This window comes from Zalophus californianus, chromosome 9 (genome assembly GCF_009762305.2).
Source record: "Zalophus californianus isolate mZalCal1 chromosome 9, mZalCal1.pri.v2, whole genome shotgun sequence".
Taxonomy (NCBI): Eukaryota; Metazoa; Chordata; class Mammalia; order Carnivora; family Otariidae; genus Zalophus; species Zalophus californianus.
Window position 1 is genome coordinate 68,229,279 of NC_045603.1, and position 22,341 is coordinate 68,251,619.

At 38.3% G+C, this 22,341-nt stretch overlaps 1 protein-coding gene across 6 annotated transcripts in view; it reads left to right on the plus strand.

Annotated features, from left to right (window-relative positions):
• Positions 1 to 22,341, plus strand: part of NELL2 (neural EGFL like 2) — a 389,138-nt gene that overhangs the window by 101,125 nt on the left and 265,672 nt on the right. For all 6 annotated transcript variants that reach the window (XM_027595082.2, XM_027595081.2, XM_027595085.2 and 3 more), the window contains one exon: positions 10,465 to 10,615. In XM_027595082.2, the coding sequence (XP_027450883.2) occupies positions 10,465 to 10,615 (151 nt within the window). The remainder of the gene's footprint in view (positions 1 to 10,464; positions 10,616 to 22,341) is intronic.

The following is a 22,341-nucleotide window of genomic DNA, read 5'->3' on the forward strand; positions in this document are numbered from 1 at the left end:
CATGGGCTATGCTAAAAAGGAGAATCACAAAATTGATCCCTGAACTTGGAAAACATCACAGAATGAGGGAAGATAGGATGTGTCCCCCAAATTTACATGTCAACAGCATCAATGAAGGCAAGTTAACAGACAGCATTTGTCTCCTTCCTTTTCTGCTTGCACAACATCTAGACTTTCTCTCACTAAGCCTCCTATCACATTATTTTGGTCTTCCTTTCTAGACATAAAACATAACTAACTAAAGATATAAAACACTTGTGCTTCATCCAGGGGAAATTGTATCTGTATTTGTTGCTTCCAGAAGTCAGTAAACTGTGGTCCTGTGGGCCAAATTTGAGGCCTATATTTGTATGACCCCTTGAGCTAACTTTTTTTTTTTAAGATTTTATTTATCCACAGACACACACAGAGAGAGAGAGGGCATGAGCAGGGGGAGAGGCAGAGGGAGAGGGAGAAGCAGGCTCCCCGCTGAGCCAGGAGCCAGACGTGGGGCTCGATCCCAGGACCCTGGGGATCATGACCTGAGCCGAAGACAGATGCTTAACCATCTGAGCCACCCAGGTGCCCCATAGCTAACATTTTTTTTTAACATTTTAAAATGTTTTTGACATTTTTAAATGATAGTAAAAAAAAACAATAAAAATAAATTTGAAAGATTATGCAACAGAGATGTATGTGGCTTATAAAGCCTAAAATAATTTGCTGTCTGGGCTTATGCAGAAAATTTTGCTGATCCTTGTTTTAAAGAATGACACCCCATTCTGGATGAGTCATAGGAAACTTGGGGAGATGTATTACTTAGGGAATAGGCTAAGCTCCTGTAACAAAGAGGCCCCAAATGCAGTGCTCAAAGAAGGACGTCTCAAAGTACTCAAAGAAGGATGTCTATTTCCCTCTCATACAACAACCTCAAGGTAGGCAGCGGTTCCAGGGCTGATGGGTAGCTCTGCCACATTATTCAAGGCCCCACATTGCCCTTGTCCTCATTGAAGAGCTTGGCTTACTACCTCAATATCCCTGTTCCAGTCTCAGGGAAAGGAGAGTGGAGGGCATTGTGTTTCCTTTCTAATAATAAAATCTGAATTCTAGCACATATCACTTCTACTACATCCTATTGACCAGAACTTGTCACCTGACCACCTTAGCTACAAAGGAAACTAGGGAATGTAGTTTCTAGCTGGGTAACCATGGGGATTAGAGAAACTGGTTTGAGAAACTGACTGTTCTGTGCTCTGTGTCCTTTGGTACCTTATAATGAATGCTGTTTTCTTTGTTGCAGTGAAAATAATAATCGTTAAAAAAATGTAGCACGATTTTGATAGGGCAGTTAATCATGATAACTGATATTTTGCTGTCTTGTCATTCCAGAATAATTTGATTATTCTAATTAAAGAAGGATAAAAGCAGAACGAACTTCCAAAATTGATGTCTCAGGTCAAATTGGCCTATTAGGTGGAAGATGAAATTGTGCATTTCAGCACTTCAAGCTCTGCATAATTGATGGAGCACTGCATCCTATCTCTTGCTATTCAGCAAAGATTCCGTTAAAACCTGCTTGTGCAATCTGGGGTTGCATGATATATAACCTTCACATTTTATATAAATGTGTAAACCTGCATGTTATAGATCCTGTTCCTTACTCTTGTCAATAGGTATCAACCAAATGTTAAAGATACATAGTAGAGATCTCACCTTGATCCTGTTAGTTTTCTTTCCTCTTTTTACACTAATAATTTGACTAAAGCTGAGCCAAGCCAAGGACACATGTGGATAAAAAGGTAGTCAGATTTATATATATAATAATATATGTATGTAATATTTCTTTTTTCCTCTCTTATCCTTCTCAGGGATTGAATGAGTATTTGATCAGACCTCAAAATAAAGGAATAACTTGTGATTCAATTTTCACTTAAAAAGTTAGCATCTGTGCATTTCTCTTTTGCACTTAGAGTTATTCTCTTAATTGATATGACTACCTTATGAAGAGTAATTATGTGTGCATTTAAGATATAACATATATACTATATATGGGATAATTTACAAGATGGAAAAATGACCTAGTTCATGAATTTATACAATTTAATGTTAAAATGAGTTCATTGTTAATTTAAGCAACTCATACACCAGTAACTGGTGTCAGTATATGAGGTGCATTTGAACCTTTTGATGTACGGCTAAGGGTAAGACCAGTGAAAAAAGACCAGTGAAAAACTGAGTGTTTTTCCTTTTTTTAAAAAGACATTCATGAAAAGACATTTTCATTTATTCAAGGTTTCAATGGCAAGGCAAAAGCATGTTTCATAAAGTATGATAGTCCATGAACTTAATTTTACTTATGCATTTAAGACATTGGCTTTGATATTAGCTGATATGGCTTTGTATGTTTGCAACTATCAGTTTGATAATATGTTAATACTGTAATTTTAAGCTCAAAATTATAGACATTTTGTTTGTAGCTCTCCTACATTCTGACTAAATTTTGTTCTACTTCATTAATGAAAATTCCAACATATGAGTCATAAATGATTTGCTTAACATCAACCATTTAGTTGCTAAATCCAGGAGTAGAGCCTACTATTCATTTTTGTTTCTTTGAATGGTGTGGATGCTTATGTTTTAATTTCTGATTATATTCATGTGTGTATGTTTTTCTGTGGTTGTATTTTCACAACATTAAGCCAAATAATACATGAAGATACATATGCTTATTATGTGTTGAGTCCAATTATAATTAGCTGTTGATTTGAAAGAAACTTTTGAGATTGTTTTGGGGTTTAATGGGAATAAAACATAGAAGGGGAAGTCAACTTTCCAAGAGTATGCACTGGGGTAACCTAGTAACGTAAGGGACACAGAGAGACAGCTAGAGGGTGAGGATGAGGCATCATTAGATGTGGGTTTGCCCCATTAGAAAGTTATGGATTACTCATACATTTTGCCTAATAACTTTTTAAGGAGAATCACTTAAAAATTGCCTTTTAAAAAAGCTTTTGAGGTTTACAGTTTATATCTCAATAGTTTAGAGTATATCTAGCTGAGAGATAATATAATATGAATTATTTTGTAGATTTGTAAAGCTTAAATTGATCTGAAGATCAAGAAAAGTGTATTTATCTTCAGAATATATTTTTATAAAAGTTAACTTTAAATCAGGGTTTATTTACTTACCAGAGTGTGCATCACCATCGCTTTGGTAGGGCACTACCGTGTAATAATAGGAAGCACACTGGCTTGGGTGGGGATTCTGGCTCTGCCGCTTAAATTTGGTCCGCTCATTCGTTTATCCTATCCTCATTGCTTTTGATAGTTCTGTTGAAGGAGGTCACGGAGAGGACAGGACCTCGGATTGACCCTTGAGCTGGGCCTCAGCAATCAAAGGCTCCTACCCTCCTCCCTGTCCTTGAAATGCACGCTTTGCCCACCATTCCCACAGTAGGAGTCATTTTCAGGGATGCATTGGTGAGAGAGTCGTGTATTGTTGCGAGCATGTGGATTGGTATAACTTGAGTGAATCCAGTTAAGGCCTCTATATAAATTTAAGATTTTTGCCAGCGGATGGAGAGATCTGTGTGTCTTGCGACTGCCCAAGGCAAGCCTTGTAAATAAGTTCCTTTGCGTATTAAACCTGCCACCTCCCATTTGGAGTGTCCTGCCTCTTTCTTCCGTCTCTCCTTGCCCTCCGGTCCAGGGCCTGTTTAGATATCACTGGGGAAGCTCCTGAGGTTTCAAGCCAACAAGTTTCTAATAGAGTAAATTCATAGAAATGAGCTCTGATTTTGAGCCACGTACGGTGATGATTGCAAGGGTCTTGGCTTCTCTGTCTCTCTTTCCTCATCTGTAATTTCTGTTACTGTGGAGCAATAATCCCATTTATTCAGAGTTGCTCTGAGGCTTAAGTGAGATTGTTCGTGTTTAAGGACTTTGCAAACTGCATATATAGTGTTAATCAGATTTTAATGGCTTTTAAAATTGTAACTATTACTTTGCCTTGAGAGTTTGCACTGTAAAGCCACGGATATGCTGAAGGAGGAGTGGGGAGTAAGACCAACAGACAGGAACTATACTAATAGTTCTGACTCCATATATTTCTAACCTGAATTAGAAGACAACAGCCTTTCATAGTTAGAGACTGAAAAAAGAAGTCATTTGGTGAGTTTTGGCACATTCTAAGTCAACCATCTTACGCCTGAGATTAGACTGATTTTGTAATTGAATTTGCGCATGGTATTTGTATTAGTCTGGTTATGTGGGGGGAAATCAATTTAGGTTTTATACAGTGCAGATGAGGTAGGACCTGTCAGTGGCAGAGACTCATTTGATTCATGATGGCAGTTGTAGTAATGCGGTTTAAGGGCAAAAGAAGAAAATTTTAATTCTTGCCGATTTCTTTGTTATTGGTTGATGGACAAATCCCTTCTCTTTACTTTTTACTAACACACCAAAAATACATAAAGAAGCTCCGGTCTGACTCTCTTTTTCAGTAAGCACCCGTGTTTGCTACCACCTACATACTTTCATTAATTTCCGGTCTATTTTTGAAATAAACCAGTCTCTCTCTCGCTCTCCTTTCTCCCCTTAACTACAATGTATATGGGGAAATGCATAACACATTGTTGAACTCCCTAAAAATTGTGACTACATTCGCTCGGGAACTCATCACTCCATCCTGGTAGTCCCACTACTAAAAATGAGTATTTTGATGAGATCGCTTCTGAACCACTTCATTACTTATTGATAACTGCTTTAAAATGCCACGAGTTTTTTTTTTTTTTTTTAAGCAGGTTTTTTAGGCTCTGCACACAATAAAAATGGAAAATGTTGAAAGTTTTATTTTAAACTCAAGCGATTCTCCAGTTAGGAAAACCTACTCCAGTGAGGATGTGTAGATTAGTTTTTTTCTTTTCTTTCTTTCTTTTTTTGTAGATTTTATTTATTTATTTGTCAGAGTGAGAGAGAGAGAGAGAGAGAGAGCATGAGCAGGGGGAGGGGCAGAGTGAGAAGCAGGCTCCCTGCTGAACAAGGAGCCCCACGTGGGACTCGATCCCAGGACCCTGGGATCATGACCTGAGCCAAAGGCAGCCGCTTAACCCACTGAGCCACCCAGGCATCCCGTTGATAAGTTTTTCTATGGGGCTTCATAGCAGTGTTTAAAGGCCACTTTCATCAGCCTGTTTTTCTCAGAAGAGGCAATTTGAAATGACCCCTGTCAGCCTTTCATTGAAAAGAAACTCAGTTTACATTGATTTTTGTCCATAAATAAATGTTCATTCATAGTTCTGTAGGACTAGAGAGTGGTAGGCAGGATTTTATTTTAAGAATAATTTGATTGTCAAAAACTTTTATGCCAGTTTCCAAATGCGGAAACTGATATTTTATGGCTGAGTTTGGGATACTTAGCATGAAAGTAAGCTCAGAAATCACCACAAGGGTATCGTGGCTGTGGGTAGTTTTAGTGGATTCCACAGTCTCACTGCTTGAAAGAGTAATAATGATAAATATCATAATCCTAATAGCCAACACATGGTGTTTACTACATGCCAAGCATAGCTAATAATCTGCCTCCCTGTCATTGAAACCTCATTCTTCTGGGTTAAGAGTGTGTTCTGCCAGTCACCACACTTTATTTCTCTATGTTTGGTTCCCAATAGGAGGCCCTGTTGAGAAATTGCTTCACATATACCTGTATTAAATTACTAATTCTGAAAACTGAAATGATAAAAATGAAGTAAAATTAATTCTCACATGATGGTTTCTTTGACTTGATTTTCTGGTGAAGACTAGAACTGGGTCTATAGTAATAATTGTGGGGACTCATAAGTCTCTCTGAACACTTTATAATCCTTGAGATGAAAACAGAAGGCAGGAATGTTAATTTTGCAAATCGAGAAACAGAAATGTAAATGAGGAAAGTGACCTTTCTTAAAATCACTACTAAGCTAGTCGCTTATGGGACTAAAAATGTTGTCTTATATAATTACTTTTTTCTGGATTATTTTCTATGTTGGTGCTCTCTTATTTGCATTTCTGTTTGTGAGTGGCAGTTAAGCTTGGATAAAGGATGCCATGTTCAGGGGGCAGTGCGATTTAGTGGAGAGAATACTGGACCAGAAATTGTCGTCCCCGTCAAACCTCTGGCATACCAGGTGCCTTTGGGTGAATCACAGGATTGTTCCGTGGCTAGTTTTACTCATTGAAAAAGGAAGTAGTAATGGTTGTCCCTGTCAAGTTTCCAAGGCTTTATGAGAACAAAAATGAAATGTGGATTCAAAGGGAAAAATGTATCATTATACATTTTTTTAAAAGATTTTATTTGAGAGAGAGAATGAGAGAGAGAGAGAGAGAGAGAGCGAGCACATGAGAGGGGGGAGGGTCAGAGGGAGAAGCAGACTCCCTGCCGAGCAGGGAGCCCGATGCGGGACTCGATCCCGGGACTCCAGGATCATGACCTGAGCTGAAGGCAGTCGCCCAACCAACTGAGCCACCCAGGCGCCCTCGTTATACATTTTTGAAGGATACATTGATGTGCAGCATTATTTGTGTGTGTATAAGGTTATATATGTTTTTGCTACTCTGTGTTAGATTTAGTTTCTTTGATGGTCCATCCTTCTGTCCTCTCATTATTGTGATTCCCGTGATTTCAGACACTATGTTCTGATGGCTTCTAAGTCTATCTTGCCAACCTTGACCTCTCTCAGGAGTGGTGCCTGCCTCCTATTGGACACTCCCACCTTCAGGTCCCATCCCACGTCAGAATGACCGTTGCTAAAACTGATACCCCATCTGGGTACCATCATGCTCCCACTGCATTTCTCTTCATCTGGTCTCTCAAGCTAGAAACTTTAGATTCGATTAGCTTCAGTTTTCTCTTTCTTTTGTGTTTTGCATGTGTTTTTATCAGTGACCAAATTCTTTAGATTCTATTTTCTAAAAATCTCTGGAATTCTAACTCTCCTGTTTATTCTGATGCTCCTCACAGAGTTCAGGCCCCCATCAAGTCCTTCCTGGACTCAGGCATAATGAATTTATGAAAAGCATGTTTTTAAGGGCAACAATAGATTTAAATAATATTAGGGTGAGGTGAGGGTTGGTAAGAGATGGTGTTCTGTTGAAAATATGATGCAGTCATAATTTGTACTTCCTGTAGGTGCTCTCTCTGTCACAATCAAGTAATCTTCACCTGTGTCCTGGGCCCCTGGGCTGGGGATGCCAGGTGAGGAGACCCATCTTGAGGCCATAATAAGTCAGATGAGGTTTTCTCCCTCAAACGGCCTTCCATATTGCCCCTCCCCATAACACAGGTGGGAAGTTCACTCAAGTCTGTTTTTAGACCTCTCTGTAATGAACTTGGCTAATCAAGACGGGGGAAAAAAAAACCCAATATTATTTCTCCTGTTACTATAGAATGAGCTGAATGAGACTTCTGCTGGCTGTGTTTGTGTTGGAGGGTCCCTCCTTCCTGCAAGTCACCCTACGCTCATTGAAGGAGCAAAAACGGGAAGGTAATGGCCTGGGAGGAGGGGTTGGACAGGATGATTTGGTTTGGGAAAGGTAGTTTAGGGATGTCAAAATGTGATGTTTAAAATATGTGAAATCTAACAAAAGAGTCAATGATCATCTGAGTTGTGAGAGTTTCTCTTTCTTCAAATAACTTTCCACATGGCCACCAGAGAAAATTTTCCAAAATACAGATTGATCAATTTTTAAAAAAAATGTTTTCTTCACCTACAGATTCCTTCACTACGTTTTCAGCCATGGAGTCTTACATTTTTATTAATGATACTCAAATGTAGTCTACTCTTTTAGATCCTACTTCCTTTCATCTTAAGGTCAATCTTTACACATCATTTCCTCTAAAACGTGACAAAGAAAACTCACACAAATAATACATCCTCTCAACTATCCCCACAAATCTGACTGCAAAAGCAGTGGAAAATAATATAGAGGTTAGTGAAGGTTTTCTGTGCATACCAAATGACAAAACTTGCCAAAAAACCCTCAGTAAGCATCGCTTTTCTAAAGTTTCACTTGTAAGGCAGTTGTGGCCCAATTCTAAACTCGTTTTCTCCCAATGGATGAGCTCAAGCTCTCCGGGCCACATCTTTGGATCTCTCCGCGTGTCTGATCTTCATTTCTGTATTCAGTGTAGTCCTTTCTCTGCTTCTCTCATTTGCATCCCCATCTATCATCCTGTTCAGCAAGACAAAGGATGCTGCTCAAGCTCTACCTGCCTGAAATGGGGGGAAAGCATAATAAATATTTATAATTTATTTTTAATTTGCTTTTATCTATCAAATTAAGATGAAGTGATGAGGTTTGTGAATGATTTACGTGTGTATAAATTAGAGTGGATTAAAAGTTAACACTAGATGAATTATTCTCACAGAATTACATTTTGTGTGCGTCCTTGAGGAAGTAGAACGTTTTGGAGCTGGAAAGAATTGTATGGAATCCCCATCCACAGCCAGTCTTATCCCTGATGGAGCTTGGAGAGAAACTATTAGGTTGACTATGGCAGAAGTTGTAGATTGTTGTTATGCTTTTGAGTTGTGAATATTGATTGGAACTGAGGAAGTTTCATTTTTGAAACAAGAAATTTCTTTTTCCTAAAACTTTGAACAAATATCCTGTGTCTGACTTCATTGCTCTAGATTAGGTGCTCACTCCAAAATCAATGACTGTGGATGGGGTTTGGTGTTGCTCTGATTGGTGTGGAGGAAGTCGTGTGTTGAGAGTTGGGAAGGATAATTTTCAGTGGTAAATAAGAGGGTTTCTTTTGTTCTATTTGTTTTTTTGTTTTGTTTTGTTTTTGTTTTTTTTACCAAGGTGACAGAAATAACAGGTGTCCATTACAGTGGCACACAAGGTCCTGCCTATCCAGTCCAGCTTTCCTATCCAGGCCTATCCTGCAAAGGCTGCTCTTCACTCTTTCAGCCATGTCATGCCCTTTCACACCTTTCTGCTTTTTCACAAATTACTCCTATGACTGGAATGCTTTTCCCTCTCTTTTCTACTTGGCAGCTCCTGATCAGTTGCCGTCTGTTTTCTGAGAGCCTTCTCTCCACATGATGTTGGCCATTTTTCCCCTCTGTGATCTGTCCACACTTTTGTACCTACCTGTATGACAGCATTTCTTTCATTGTAACTGGGATTATTTGTCCCTTCCTCTATTTTATGGGTATTTTGAGGACTTCTCCATGTCTCCATTCCCAGTGATGGACACAGATCAGGTGGTTACATTTTTATTCTGTAAATTTGTGGGGCTAGAAAGGTATGGAACTCTGGATTAATTCTATAATCTGTATATTTGTAGTAGTTGTAGTTATCAACAAGATTTCTGCTACATTGCTGCTGAGGGAATGCTTGGAAATGTGTGGGAGAACTTTGGGTTGTCATAATGCCTGGGGGTCTGGCGTCACTGGCATTCACTGGACCGGGACCAGGGGTGTTAAGTGTTCTGCAATGCATGGGGCAGTTTTGCAAAAGGAGGGGTTCTTTCTAAATGCTGGTAGTTTTACCATTGAGAACTACTTACCTAGTAGTTACCTAGACTACCTAGACAAAAGTAAGTCTAGTTACTTAATCTACCTAGTCTAAAGCATAGAAACGAGGAGGATGATTTGATAACAACAGAAACTTTTTCTGGCTCCCATCAACCCTTTGCACGTACTATGAATAGGAGAGCCTTATGCTCAGTTCGCAGATGGCTTGAATGATAAGTTTTTTCTATCCACTAAATCCATTTCTATCCATATTGCCCCCATACCCTCTGGGTCCTGAGGTTGGACTGCAAGACTAAACGAGGTAGAAGTGTAGGGCCAAAATTTCTGCTCTTCCAGGGCATACCTTCCTTGGCTGGGCTTTCTCTGAGTCCGGAGAGAGGGACATTGGAATGAAGTTCTATGTATTTCTTTCAACAATATGGTAAGACAATTTGATCTTAATGTTTCCTCCACTGCACAGAAGGCTGAGAGTGACTAATTTCAATGATCTTTTAAAAAATCTATTTATAGCACACCTTCTGGCTAAAGACATCAGTGTGGAAGGTGGCACATAGATTTAAAGCCACTTTTCTGTCATGAGGTGTCAGAAAAGCTAAATGGCTCTGTCATGGTCTTTTAGGTCCTATTCTAAGAAGTACATCTTTTTGCTCATGGTTGACACTGACGTGGCTGTGGTATCCAGGATAAATTGTGTCAGGAGAAAAATTGGGAGCACACTTCTTCAAAGATGATTCTTTGGTTCTTTGCCTCAAAGGGGACATTTTTGAAAAAAGATTCCTGGAACAAAAGTCCAATAATTGGTTGACTGTCCTGTGTTCTATGTAGCATAAATTCTTGTTGAAAGAGTCTGAAACTTGGTATTTATCAGTTGTTACTTGATAATGTTTTTTTGAAAGACGTTGCACAGAAAAGATACTTTGTAAAACCAAATTCTAGTATACTTAGTATATATTTCTTTTTTTAGATACTCCCAGAAGTATAAAAGCATCCACTGCTACAGCTGAACAGTTTTTTCAGAAGCTGAGAAATAAACATGAATTTACTGTTTTGGTGACTCTAAAACAGACCCACTTAAATTCTGGAGTTATTCTCTCCATTCACCACTTGGATCACAGGTGAGTGTGGCTGCTGGGGTTTTCGTGTTTTCATTATATATGGTTAAATGAACCCATTCAAAAGAAGTAAACAAAAGCAAGATATACTCTACACAAGATTGGTAGGAAACAGCTAGAATAATTTTGCTGCATTATGCAAAATCACAAACACCAGTAATTGAGATCAGCCTAGATGCAGGAGCTGGTGCTTTTGATGTTGCTAAAACACACGCAAATCACCATTCCTAAGACATACTTATTAATGACTATTTTTTTCCCCTCATGAGATTTCTTCCTCAGTGTTAAAGGCAAACATATTTCTTCTTAATTTGTGAATAGTTAGCCACAAAAATACTATATTCAATTTCTTTAAGAAATTGCCTGGGTTTAGAGTTTAGTAGTTTTAAAATTTTTGTCCCTGACAGATACCTTCTTTTTTAACGCACCTCTTAGATGGCAGCAGTTATAACTGTGTTCTTGGATGTGCATTAAATCAAAATACTGCCTAGTATCTCTCAGCTTCTCACATGTGTCGAAGCAGGATTAGGAGGGCCGGTGGGAGTAATGACGAGGGGGAGGGGAGGGGAAGGAGAAATTCATTCATCACCCTTTGCATAAACATAGATTGTTACTGAATAATACCAAACAGCTCCAAATGATTCCTTCTTTTTTTTTTTAAAAGATGTATTTATTTATTTGAGGGGGGAGGGGCAGAGGGAGAGAATCTTCAAGCAGACTCCAGGCTAAGTTGTGGAACCTGATACGGGGCTGTATCCCAGGACCCTGAGATCATGACCTGAGCCAAAGCCAAGAGTTGGACACTTAACCAACTGGGCCACCGAGGCGCCCCCTAAGTGATTCTCTCGTGAAAGAATAACCACAGTTCTGATAATGCAAGTTCCTTTGTGCTCACATTTTGAATACCCACTCCATGACTAACTGTGGACCTTGAGCAAGTCACATAGCCTTTCTGTGCTTCAGTTTTCTCACCTGTGAAATAGGGGTAGTGATAGTACCTATTTGATAGCTTGTGGTGAAGATTAAAGAGTTTATATATATCAAGTGTTTAAGATATATAAGAGGTTTTAATGGTCCTGTTCAGGTGTGGGCAGAAACCGTCTTTTCTTGGGTTCTCTTATCAGAGATGACGCAGCCTGGGTCTTTGCAAACCTTTATTAAGTACTAAAGAGCAAACGGAAGCACAAATGTGTGGAGAACAAAATAGAGCAAGCTGACAGAGAGAGCAAGGTTCCTGATCACACGCTACCTGTATGATTCTATTAAGGCCCTGCCTTAGTTCACCAGTAGCCCCAGAGGGTTGGCATAACTTCCTAGGCCCCTCACTTGGGCTTCTTTCCTTCCAGGTCTGGTCTGTGATTGAGAGGAGGGTGCCATGCTAGAGTTCACTTGGTAATTGGATTAGGATCTTCAGGGAGGAGCAAGAAAGGGAGAAGTCCTCTCTCCAAGGGTTCACTAGGGCTTTTCCCCTTGGTGTGTTTCTGGTCCCAGGGACAGGTCTTATCTTCAAGTAATTGATACCTGAGCTCCTTTTTTTTTTTTTTAAGATTTTATTTATTTATTTGACAGAGAGAGACACGGGAACACAAGCAGGGGGTAGTGGGAGAGGGAGAAGCAGGCTTCCCGCTGAGCAGGGAGCCCAATGTAGGGCTCGATCTCAGGACCCTGGGATCATGACCTGGGCCGAAGGCAGATGCTTAATGACTGAGCCACCCAGGCGCCCCCATACCTGAGCTCCTTGCTTACAATACTGTGACTTTGCCCATCTCACTTGGGCTTTAGGGAACGTGATTCACATACAGTAAAGGAACATTGTTCCTTTACAGAGCAGCCTGATGTATTGCTGATTTCTTTCTTTCTCTTTCTTTCTTTTCTTTCTTTCTTTCTTTCTTTCTTTCTTTCTTTCTTTCTTTCTTTCTTTCTTTCTTTCTTTCTTTCTTTCTTTCTTTCTTTCTTTCTTTCTTTCAAGATTTATTTACTTTAGAGAGAGAGAGAGAGAGCATGATCAGGGGGAGGCACACAGGGAGAGGGAGAGAATCCTTGAGCAGACTCCCCACTAAGGGCAGAGCCTGACACAGGGCTGGATCCCAGGACCCTGAGATCATGACCTGAGCTGAAATCAAAAGTTGGACACTTAACTGACTGAGCAGCCCAGGCGCCTCTAGTGCTGATTATTTCTGCTTTGTGAAAAAAAATTTCCCCTGTATTTTGGGCACTAGATTTTTCTGTCCGGTAACTTTTCCCCACAAGGAACTCATCCAGCCTCCTTCCAGATGGCATACCCTTACATCCACGATGGCTGCTGCAGCCTCCTATCTTACCCCTCTTGTCTCGGTGCTGAGTAACCAGCGCTGGCTACTCCATCTGCTTCTCTGGAGACTTAATTGGCAGCACTTCACAAGGTCCACTGCCCTCATCTGTATGCATCCCAGATGGGCAATGTTTTAGTTGGTCCCTGGAGTTGAATGTAATGAATAACTGTACAAATGTTTGACCAGCACAGGCTTCTTGTAATCTATACACTTTCAATCTAATGCTTACTGAGATAGTTTGAAAATTACTTTTAGCATCTTAAACAGTAAGTATATGGACCTCTGAAATACCTGACTGTCATTGGGTAGATTCTTGGTGAAGGATCTGAGGAAGGATGACTTGCTGTCAGGCGGATTTTTTTTCTTACTCTTCCTGTGAAGTAGATGTGTGAAAACATGTGAGAATTTATATTGAGTTATTTCAATGAAAGATAATATTTGTTTTTCTAAGTTAATATGGCAATATATTTTCCCTGTAGAAAATATGGAAAGCAGACAAGTGTAAAGAAATAGAAAAACTCATACAAATCATATTACCAAAAGGAGACCAATGTTGACATTCTGTCATATTTTGATCTATTCCTTTTATCTGTATGTCATATTTCATTTAATCAGCCCCTTACTTTGGATATTTAACTCATTTCCTTTTTTGACTTTAATAAATAACACCATGATGAATGTATTTATACATAAATTTTTGTGCTCAGCTCTCATGCTTTCTAGTTATACTTGTTAAATTTAATATTAATTCTGTAATTCCTTGTTTTACTTACTCATTCTCTAGATCATCTATAAATTTGATAACATTTATCTAAACAAATACCGTACTTGAGATATATATCTTTCTATGATATAAAAACTTATTTCAATTTGTAAGGCACTTTTCAATTTTTTAGTAAGCTAGCAGTTATTAAAGGCACTGTGCATTGGCTCCTTTGATCCTCAGCATTGATTAGTGGTTAAGTGTGCAGATCGAGAGGGGCACTTTGTGCATTCCTGTCCTAGCTCTGTCACTTCCTGGCTTTGTGACCTTGTGCAAATTACTTAACTCTTCTGTACCTCAGGTTCCTCCTCTGTAAGTCCATATAAAGTGCCTGAGAACACTGGAGAAAAAGATGCCACGAAAGTGCCATACTCACACAAAGTCAGTATTCTCGTTCCCATTAAACAGATAAGAAAAACAAGCCCAGAGAGCTTAAGTTGTTGGAGGTTCCCAACACTAAGCCACTAAGCGAAGGTAGGGTTTAAGTTCAGGTAATTGGATTACGGAGCCAGCCTGCTGGACATCGGTGCTCTGCCGCCTCTCAGTGTCTGTGGGAGGTTGTTCGATTTGGTTCTCTTCTGCCCACTTGCCTCACAGCATCACTTAGCTAGTTAGTGACAGAATCAAACCCACTTATTCGGACTCTTGAGTGTGGTGTTTTTACCAGTACCCTGTGATATGTGCTAACCTGCTAGCACCCTGACAGATCTTGGTTATGGTGTGTGTGTGTGTGTGTGTGTGTGTGTGTGTGTGTGTGTGTGTGTGTGTGTGTGTTTTCTGATCTTGTTGCTGAAGTTCTGTTTCTTCCCTTCATCTTATTCTGACTCATATTTTTAGTTTCATCATTTCCTGAACACTTATTTATTCTCTGCTTTCCTTCACAAAAAATGTAAGGTGGTTTATAGAGATATCTGTAGGACAACAAGGTAGGAATAGAGTGAAATATGAAAATCAGGGCGAAGGAAAAATAGAAACCCAGTTGGATGATTAAGATAATGCAATTTTTCTTGGTTCCAAGACCAAAGACATATTTCTCCTATGGCCTTTTTGGGAAGGATATAGTGAGTGTCTATAGAGAAATGAGTTCAGAGGGCTTCACATCAGCTGGTGGCATCATGCTGTAATGCACTTTGGGAAAAGCGAAGCTACTGTGATGCCAGGAACTTGTGTCAAGGTGTGAAGATCTTTGAAACCATACGGCACCCTTGGAGGTCCTTGGTAGTGTGCAGCCAAATTTTCCTACTAATATTCGTATCCCAGTAGTGCCTCCGATATGAAACTCTGATAAAAGACCATGTCCTTAAGGCAATATTCCATATAAATTGCTTTTCTCAGAAAAATATTGAATTCAAGTTAGACTTCCCTGGTAAGTACTTGATTTGTAGCGATGCTTGACACTTCAGTAAGACTTAAGTGTTGAGTGAGCAGCAATAGGAATTGAGTTGGAGAAAATACTGACATTTTATGTAAAAATTGAGGAGCCTAACAAGGGCACAACTGGATGGAAGATGCCCATTTCTGCCTGAAGGAGGCAGTTCTCAAGAACAGGGCCACGCTTTTCCTCAGGAAGTAGAATGGGTTCTACACTCACATTATTGACGAATGGATCCCATAGAATGTGGAAATTTTAACTATGCTACAAATTTCAAATATTGTATATGACATTTATAGTGAATTTTGCAAATTAGGAAAATTACAAAGAAGGAAGTCAAAATCATCTGTAGTTTTACCACCTGGGAATAGTTTCTACTAATACTTTCAGTTATAAATGTCTACTTAAGGGTATAGATATAATATTAAAAAATTGAACCATACTATACATGGTATTTTACAATGTTTTAAAATTTAGCAAAATATCTTGAAGATTTTCCCATGCCAACAAGTACTCATTTATAATCGAGTTTTTAATGACCAAAGATTATTCCACCATTGGATATAAATTAAAATAGAGGTAATCAAATTCTTACATATGCCATTAAAAAATCCAAAGTATCCAAAAAGTGTCTAAGGTATCCACTAAGATGAACTAGTTTGCAAAATTTGTGTCTGGATAAAGTGAATGAATTTATGTGCTCCCCAGATTGGTTAGCTATATATACCAGTTACATGTTGAAAAATGCCTATCTCAGTGAAGAGTTGATCCTTTAACTGGTGGGGATTAGGAGCAGGTCCAGCTCTCCATAAGGTCCTTCCAAGTTCACGGAAGAGCTCTTCCTTGGGGAAGCTCATTTCCTAGTTGGCATTGGTAGGGAGAGGTTGTGATGCTTCATCCAAGCACATGTTCTTATGGGCCAGGTGAGAAGCACAAGAACAAGAACTTGAGTTCTTCCTCTGACTTAGGCTTCGTGGGTTAGACCACAGGGTGCCCGCTACAGACCAGTTACTAAATAAACATTAGTATTCTAACCAGAGTTGATGTGAAACTACTTATCCTCTCCTTTATGTTAGTCCCTCACTCCAATCTTAATTGCCATTCTGGCTGATTGCCATGAGAGCCTGGCTACCAGACTGTTCTGATGCCGACTTAGGGGGAAGTCCCCAAGAAATAGAAACTGTGGGGAACATCAGCTCCAGCACGGGCAGAGATGAAAGAAAGTGGAGTGTCAATGGCAGGCACATGGCCAGTCTGCTCATCACCTCTGTGTCCCCCCCTTGCTTTCCCTCTTCTTGTCCAAATCCTGCTCATATTTCAGAATTCTGCTCACGTCTCCAGAGAGCTTTTCCTGACCTTTCCAGTTTACATGACTTTCTTACTGCATCTGCCTCCAATGCAGTTTTTAAATTTGTGCCACTCTTTTTGGCATTCTGATATATAACATCTTATATTGGTATTTGTGTGTTTCTTGTATATACATATGTATTAGTTGTATATCAGACATTAAAAATGTCATTTGCTGCCTTTGATCACAATTGTAACAAAAATTTATTGAGGATTTTTTAATTTAAGTTTTAATTTGTTTTTTTGTTTGTTTGTTTTTGAATTGGTAATATAACCCATTGTTCAAAATTTAAAAGGCACAGCAGGTTATAGAGAAGAAAAGTCTACCTCTGTCCCTGTCCCTAGCCACCTACTTTCTATCCCTGGGGGCAGCCACTATTATCATTAAAAATTTTTTAAAAAAAGAAAAATAAAAAGAAGAAAATGCAGCTCAGCCAATCAGTGGTGTGCTGGAGTGGGTTCATATTGGCTTATGGGAGCTGAAACTTTGTGAGTGAGCTGCCATTATTATGATAGCTCGAAGTAGGCCACGGTGTGAGTATTTACAGTGTGGAAATCAGCAAATGCTACAAAGCAGGGACTTCTCTTCTGGATATATTTTAACTGATAAATATTATATTTTTCAATGAGTCCTTGCCTTTTTCATATTTCTCTTCCATCTTTCTTATACAAGTGGATAATGAACCAATATTTTAGAATTATTTCTCTAGAGAACAGAGAGCCAATTGTTGAACATTTATGAGCACCACTACTTGTAGTCCTGGCATCTAGAGATAACCACCATTACCTTCTGGGATGCAGCTTTTTGATCTTTTTCCCAGGTTTACTTGTATAAAATTGTACATAGTTGATAACAATTCCTGATTAGATTTTAAGTTTTTGTCTTTTTTTTTTTTTGCTGTTAAGGATTGTGCATTGTCCTTATAAACCCGATTTCATGTAAAATGCTGTCACATGGCATTATATGCTAAATAAATATTTGATGGATGAAATAATGAGTGGAAAATCAAGAGAAAGATCATCATGAGTGCACCAGGAATCATCAATGTCACAAAGTTTTAATCAGGCTAGGGCAAAAGACCTGGGGAATGTTGAAATTGCTCTATTAATGCAGGGTGCCTAATCTATTCTGAAATGTCATTAACTCTAGTGTGAGAATTTTGCTCACCGGCAGTCATGGCCTCGAAATGGCTGTAAGTCACATTGTTAGAGAATAATGACACCTGTAATGAGCTATATAGCAACATCTCAGCCACTGTGTTCAGCCTGGAAACCTAATCACACAACTTTGTTGATTTGGACATCTGAGACTAATAGACCCACTCGGATTCCGGGGCATCTGAAGTGAGCAAACAGCAAGACGGGTGTAGGAAAGACAGACATTACAACATCTCAGAACTGGAAGAGGGCTTAAGTCAAACCTTGGTACTGAAACATAGCTTCAAACACAGCTACATGATTACAAAACTGTGGGGAACCTCATCAACAGTGTCCTGGTGTGCTGTGAGTAAAGTCTTATTTGGCTTCCCAACTGAGATTTCAATGGTGTTTCCAATAGTGTTTTTCAAGTAGGGGCTAATATTAAAAATTAGACCACAAACTTTGTGTGAGCACAGTGTAAAAAGCTGGTAGGCTCTTCAGCGGTTTCTGTGTATATTTGGCTAATACCAGTATTATCTGAAACAACAAACAATAATATATGGTGCTTTATGTCTGAAAGAATGAAGACATTCAGGCAGATCAGAGAATTCTCTCATCATTATGGTTTTCTGGCTGCTGCATTTTGAAAGGGAAAAAATAAAATAGAGAAATAATTCCAAGGTACTGATAGGCTTATCCATTTATACAGGAAATTTAGAAGAGAGATAGGAAAACAGTAAAGGCTCACTGAAAAGCAAAGTATATTTATAAGTTAAAATAAATGAGAAAATTTCCCCAAGTTGCGAAAGGACTCTGTTCTATTCTTCCATGTTCTACAAAACTATAGTTTCTTCAGGATAAATAATTTTTTTTTTGTTATCCCTTGGTATGGATTTGGTACACTTGCCTACTGTAATTTATAGTACTTCTTTATTTAAGGTGGTCTTGGACTTTAGATGTATAATTTGGGCTTTTATAACATAGGGTTATTAGGAATTTTCTTCATATCCAAACATTATTTGTGCTTCTAGCTTTGACTGCTTTACAAATAGCATACAACAGGAAGAATTCGTGGCAATAGCTTTGCAAATAAATACAAAACTGTCTTGTAGCCTGCCATCATCTTCCATATTAATAAACTTGAGGTGAAATAAATGAGATTTTTTTCTATTCTCTTAGTATTAATTATTATACATTCTGGATGAGTAAGAATGTATTTATGTATGAGGCTGATAAAATGTATCTTCATATTTGTGAGTGCTTGTCATGTATTAAGCATTTCTCTTTCTTGACATTACTAAGTAGAAATTAAACTTGCTGGCAATATTTGCTTGGCTTAATGGGTCTGAACTAAAAGATGACTGTTTATCATGGATAAAATTAACAGACTGACATAACAGCTACTACACTCTTTACTTTGTCGTTGCATAGTACTTAATAAATAATGTTAAAGATAACAGGATTTAGAAGCTAAAATTTCAAGCCCCAAGTTCTTCATAATTCACAAAAACTTCACATTTTGTTCTCTTAAAGTATGTTTGTATATCATTATTTATATCTCTAATAAAATTATATCTTAATGTGTATTTTAATACCCACCCCCCCCAATTATTAGGAAAGTTGCAGTGTATATCCCGATGTGCTTAAGCATGCATATGTCATTACCAAGTAGGCATGGTGAGTTGCTCATCAAAGAAACAAAGTTAAGACAGCAAGCAAATGGGATTTCTTGTATCTTGGGTGTACTAAATTTATATATAGATGAAGTGGTGGAAGCAAGTACACATTTTAATATAGAGAGGTTATTTCATGGAGCACAAATCTCCCTTTCATGCTGAAGAACTGATGTTTTCCTTCCTGTTAGCATGCCACTCTTACTGCAGGGCCAAGGAGTGAATCAGTTGCCTTCTGCTGCCGCCAACCCCTATCCACTCCCTTCACACATTTTGGGTATTTACTTCCTTAGGCAGAGATGCAGAGGACCGGGGTATTTGTAGACCTCCATCCTATTTGACCATGTCCAGTTATCAGGCCCCAAATATCGTAGACCAACACAAGACCCTTCTGCCATATCCATCTTGTAGCCTCTTTGCATCTACTCTTTACTCCAGACATTGGACTATCAGTGACTTGGCTGTTGTGTAGGCAGCTGTTTCTGAGGATCAAGCCTCCCATGTTTTAGGAAATCAACCTGGTGTTCCTGCTTGAATATTTTCGTGCTTCTCATTTCTACATTGCCATGTTATTTCTTTTTATGTGATAGTAAATGTTAATTGTTCATTAGAAATAATTGGCCCATGTAGCTATTAATGATCACTTTGCTACTTTTTCTTTTTTTCCTGGCGTTAAAAAAATACTTCTAATGATGAAAAGATTTTTCTAAATAGTTCCTCACTTGGGAATGGAAAGTTTGAGGATTATTTTGGTTCTTTTTTTTTTCTTTGATCAACACTTGTGACTTCATTATTTCCCTTCATACCATTTTTGAAGATATTGACATGTCAAAATTTTAGGGCGTAGTAGCTTTCCCTGATTGCCTTTAGGTCAGATAGTCTTTTTTATTAAAATGTATTTTTTCATGGTTTCATTTTCATCTAATGCTTGAAGACATCTAAAATTTATTTTAGCTTAAGTAAAAAAATGAAGCTCTAAACATTTTTTAAAACAGATAACTATTCCAACATCATTTAACTCTTTCCCTCCCTTCAACGGCAACTCCTTCCTTTATCATAAATACAACCTTATATTTATATTAAAAATCAATCCTGGCTATCTTTTCTGTTTCTTTTTTTTTAAACTTTTTATTTATTTATTCATGAGAGACAGAGAGAGAGAGAGAGAGAGGCAGAGGGAGAAGCAGGCTCCCAAGGAGCAGGGAGGCTGATGCGGGACTCGATCCCAGGACCCTGGGATCATGACCTGAGCCGAAGGCAGACGCTTAACCATCTGAGCCACCCAGGCGCCCTATCTCTTCTGTTTCGTTAGTCAGTGTGCTTATTTTTGTACCAGTAATGTGCTCGCATAAATACTTTTTGATTTAAGTGAGCTCCAGGTAATAAGGATATTAACTCCATAGCATCCCTATTTTTCGTTTGCATTAAAGTCTTTATGGTGCTTTTTGACGCACTAGATTTTCTTAAATCTGATACACAGTCAAATCAAGAATTTCTATCTCTATAGGATGGGATTATGTAAATGATATAGTGAAGAAAGAATACATTATTTTCTCCTCCCCAAAAGAAGAGAAAGCCAGTTAGAAAATTTAAGGAAAAGAAGAAAATTTCAGCTAACTGATATTAGCTGTGCGCTTTTCTTATAAGCTTTATTATGTTGAGATATGTTCCTTTTATGCCTAATTTATTAAGAGTTTTTATCATGAATGGATATGGAATTTTGTCAAATGTTTTTTCTTTGTCTATTGAGATTATCATATTTTTTTCATTAATGTGATGTATCATACTGATTGATTTGCATATATTGAACCATCCTTGCATCCCTCAAATAAATCCCACTTTATCATGACGAATGATCCTTTTAATGTGCTGCCGAATTGGTTTGCTAGTCTTCTATCAAGAATCGTTTATCTGTATTCATCAGGGATATTGGCCTGTAGTTTCTCTTCTAGTAGTGTCCTCTTCTGGTGTTGGTGTCAGGATAATGCTTGCCTTCTAAAATGAGTTTAGAGTGTTCCCTCATCTTTGATTTTTTGGAACAGTTTGAGAAGAAGTGATGGTAATTCTTTAAAAGTTTGGTAAAATTCACCAGTGAAGCCGTGTGGTCCTGGACTTTTCTTCATTGAAAGATTTTTGATTGATTCAATTTTGTTGCGAGTAATTGGTCTATTCAGATTTTCTATTTTTTTTCCTGATTCAGTCTTGGTAAGTTGTATATTCCTAAGAATTTTTCCATTTCTTCTAGGTTGTCCAGTTTGTTGGTGTATAGTTGTTCACAGTAGCCTCTTCTGATTGTTTGAATTTCTATAGTGTCTGCTGTAATGTGTCCTTTTTTTATTTATAATTTTTTTGATTTGGGTCCTTTCTCTTTCTTCCTTGGTTAGTCTAGTTAGTTTTTTTTTTTCCAATTTTGTTTATATTTTCAAAGAACCAACTCTTGGTTTAGTTAATCTTCTCTATTATTTTACTGTTCTCTATTTTATTTATTTTTTATCTTATCTATTATTTTCTTTCTTCTAACATTGGGCCCAGTTTGTTCTTCTTTTTCTAGTTCCTTAAGATATAGAGTTAGGATGCTTATTTGGGATCTTTCTTGCTTCTTTTTTTTTTTAAGATTTTATTTATTTGAGAGGGGGGAGAGAGAGAGAGCAAGCAAGAGTGCAAGAGGAGAAACAGATTGAGATTGAGATTGAGATTCAGACTCCCTGCTACGCAGGGAGCCTGTCATTTGGCTCAGTCCAAGGCCGCTGGGATCATGACCTGAGCCAAAGGCAGACGCTTAACCCCCTGAGCCACCCAAGTGCCCCACTTTCTTGCTTCTTAATGTAGGCATTTACTGCTATGAACTTCCCTCTTGGAACTGCTTTTGCTGCATCCCATAAGTTCTGGTATGTTGTGTTTTTGTCTCAAGAAGCTCTTTTCTTTTTTCATTGATTTCTTCTTTATTGGTTGTTCAGGAGAGTGTTAAGTTCCATGTGTTTGTGAATTTTCCAGTTTTCTTCTTTTTATTGATTTCTAGTTTATGCCATTGTGGTCAGGGAAGATACTTGGTATGGTTTCAATTTTCTTGAATTTGCTAAGATTGTTTTGTGGCCTGTCAAATTGTCTATCTTGGAAAATGT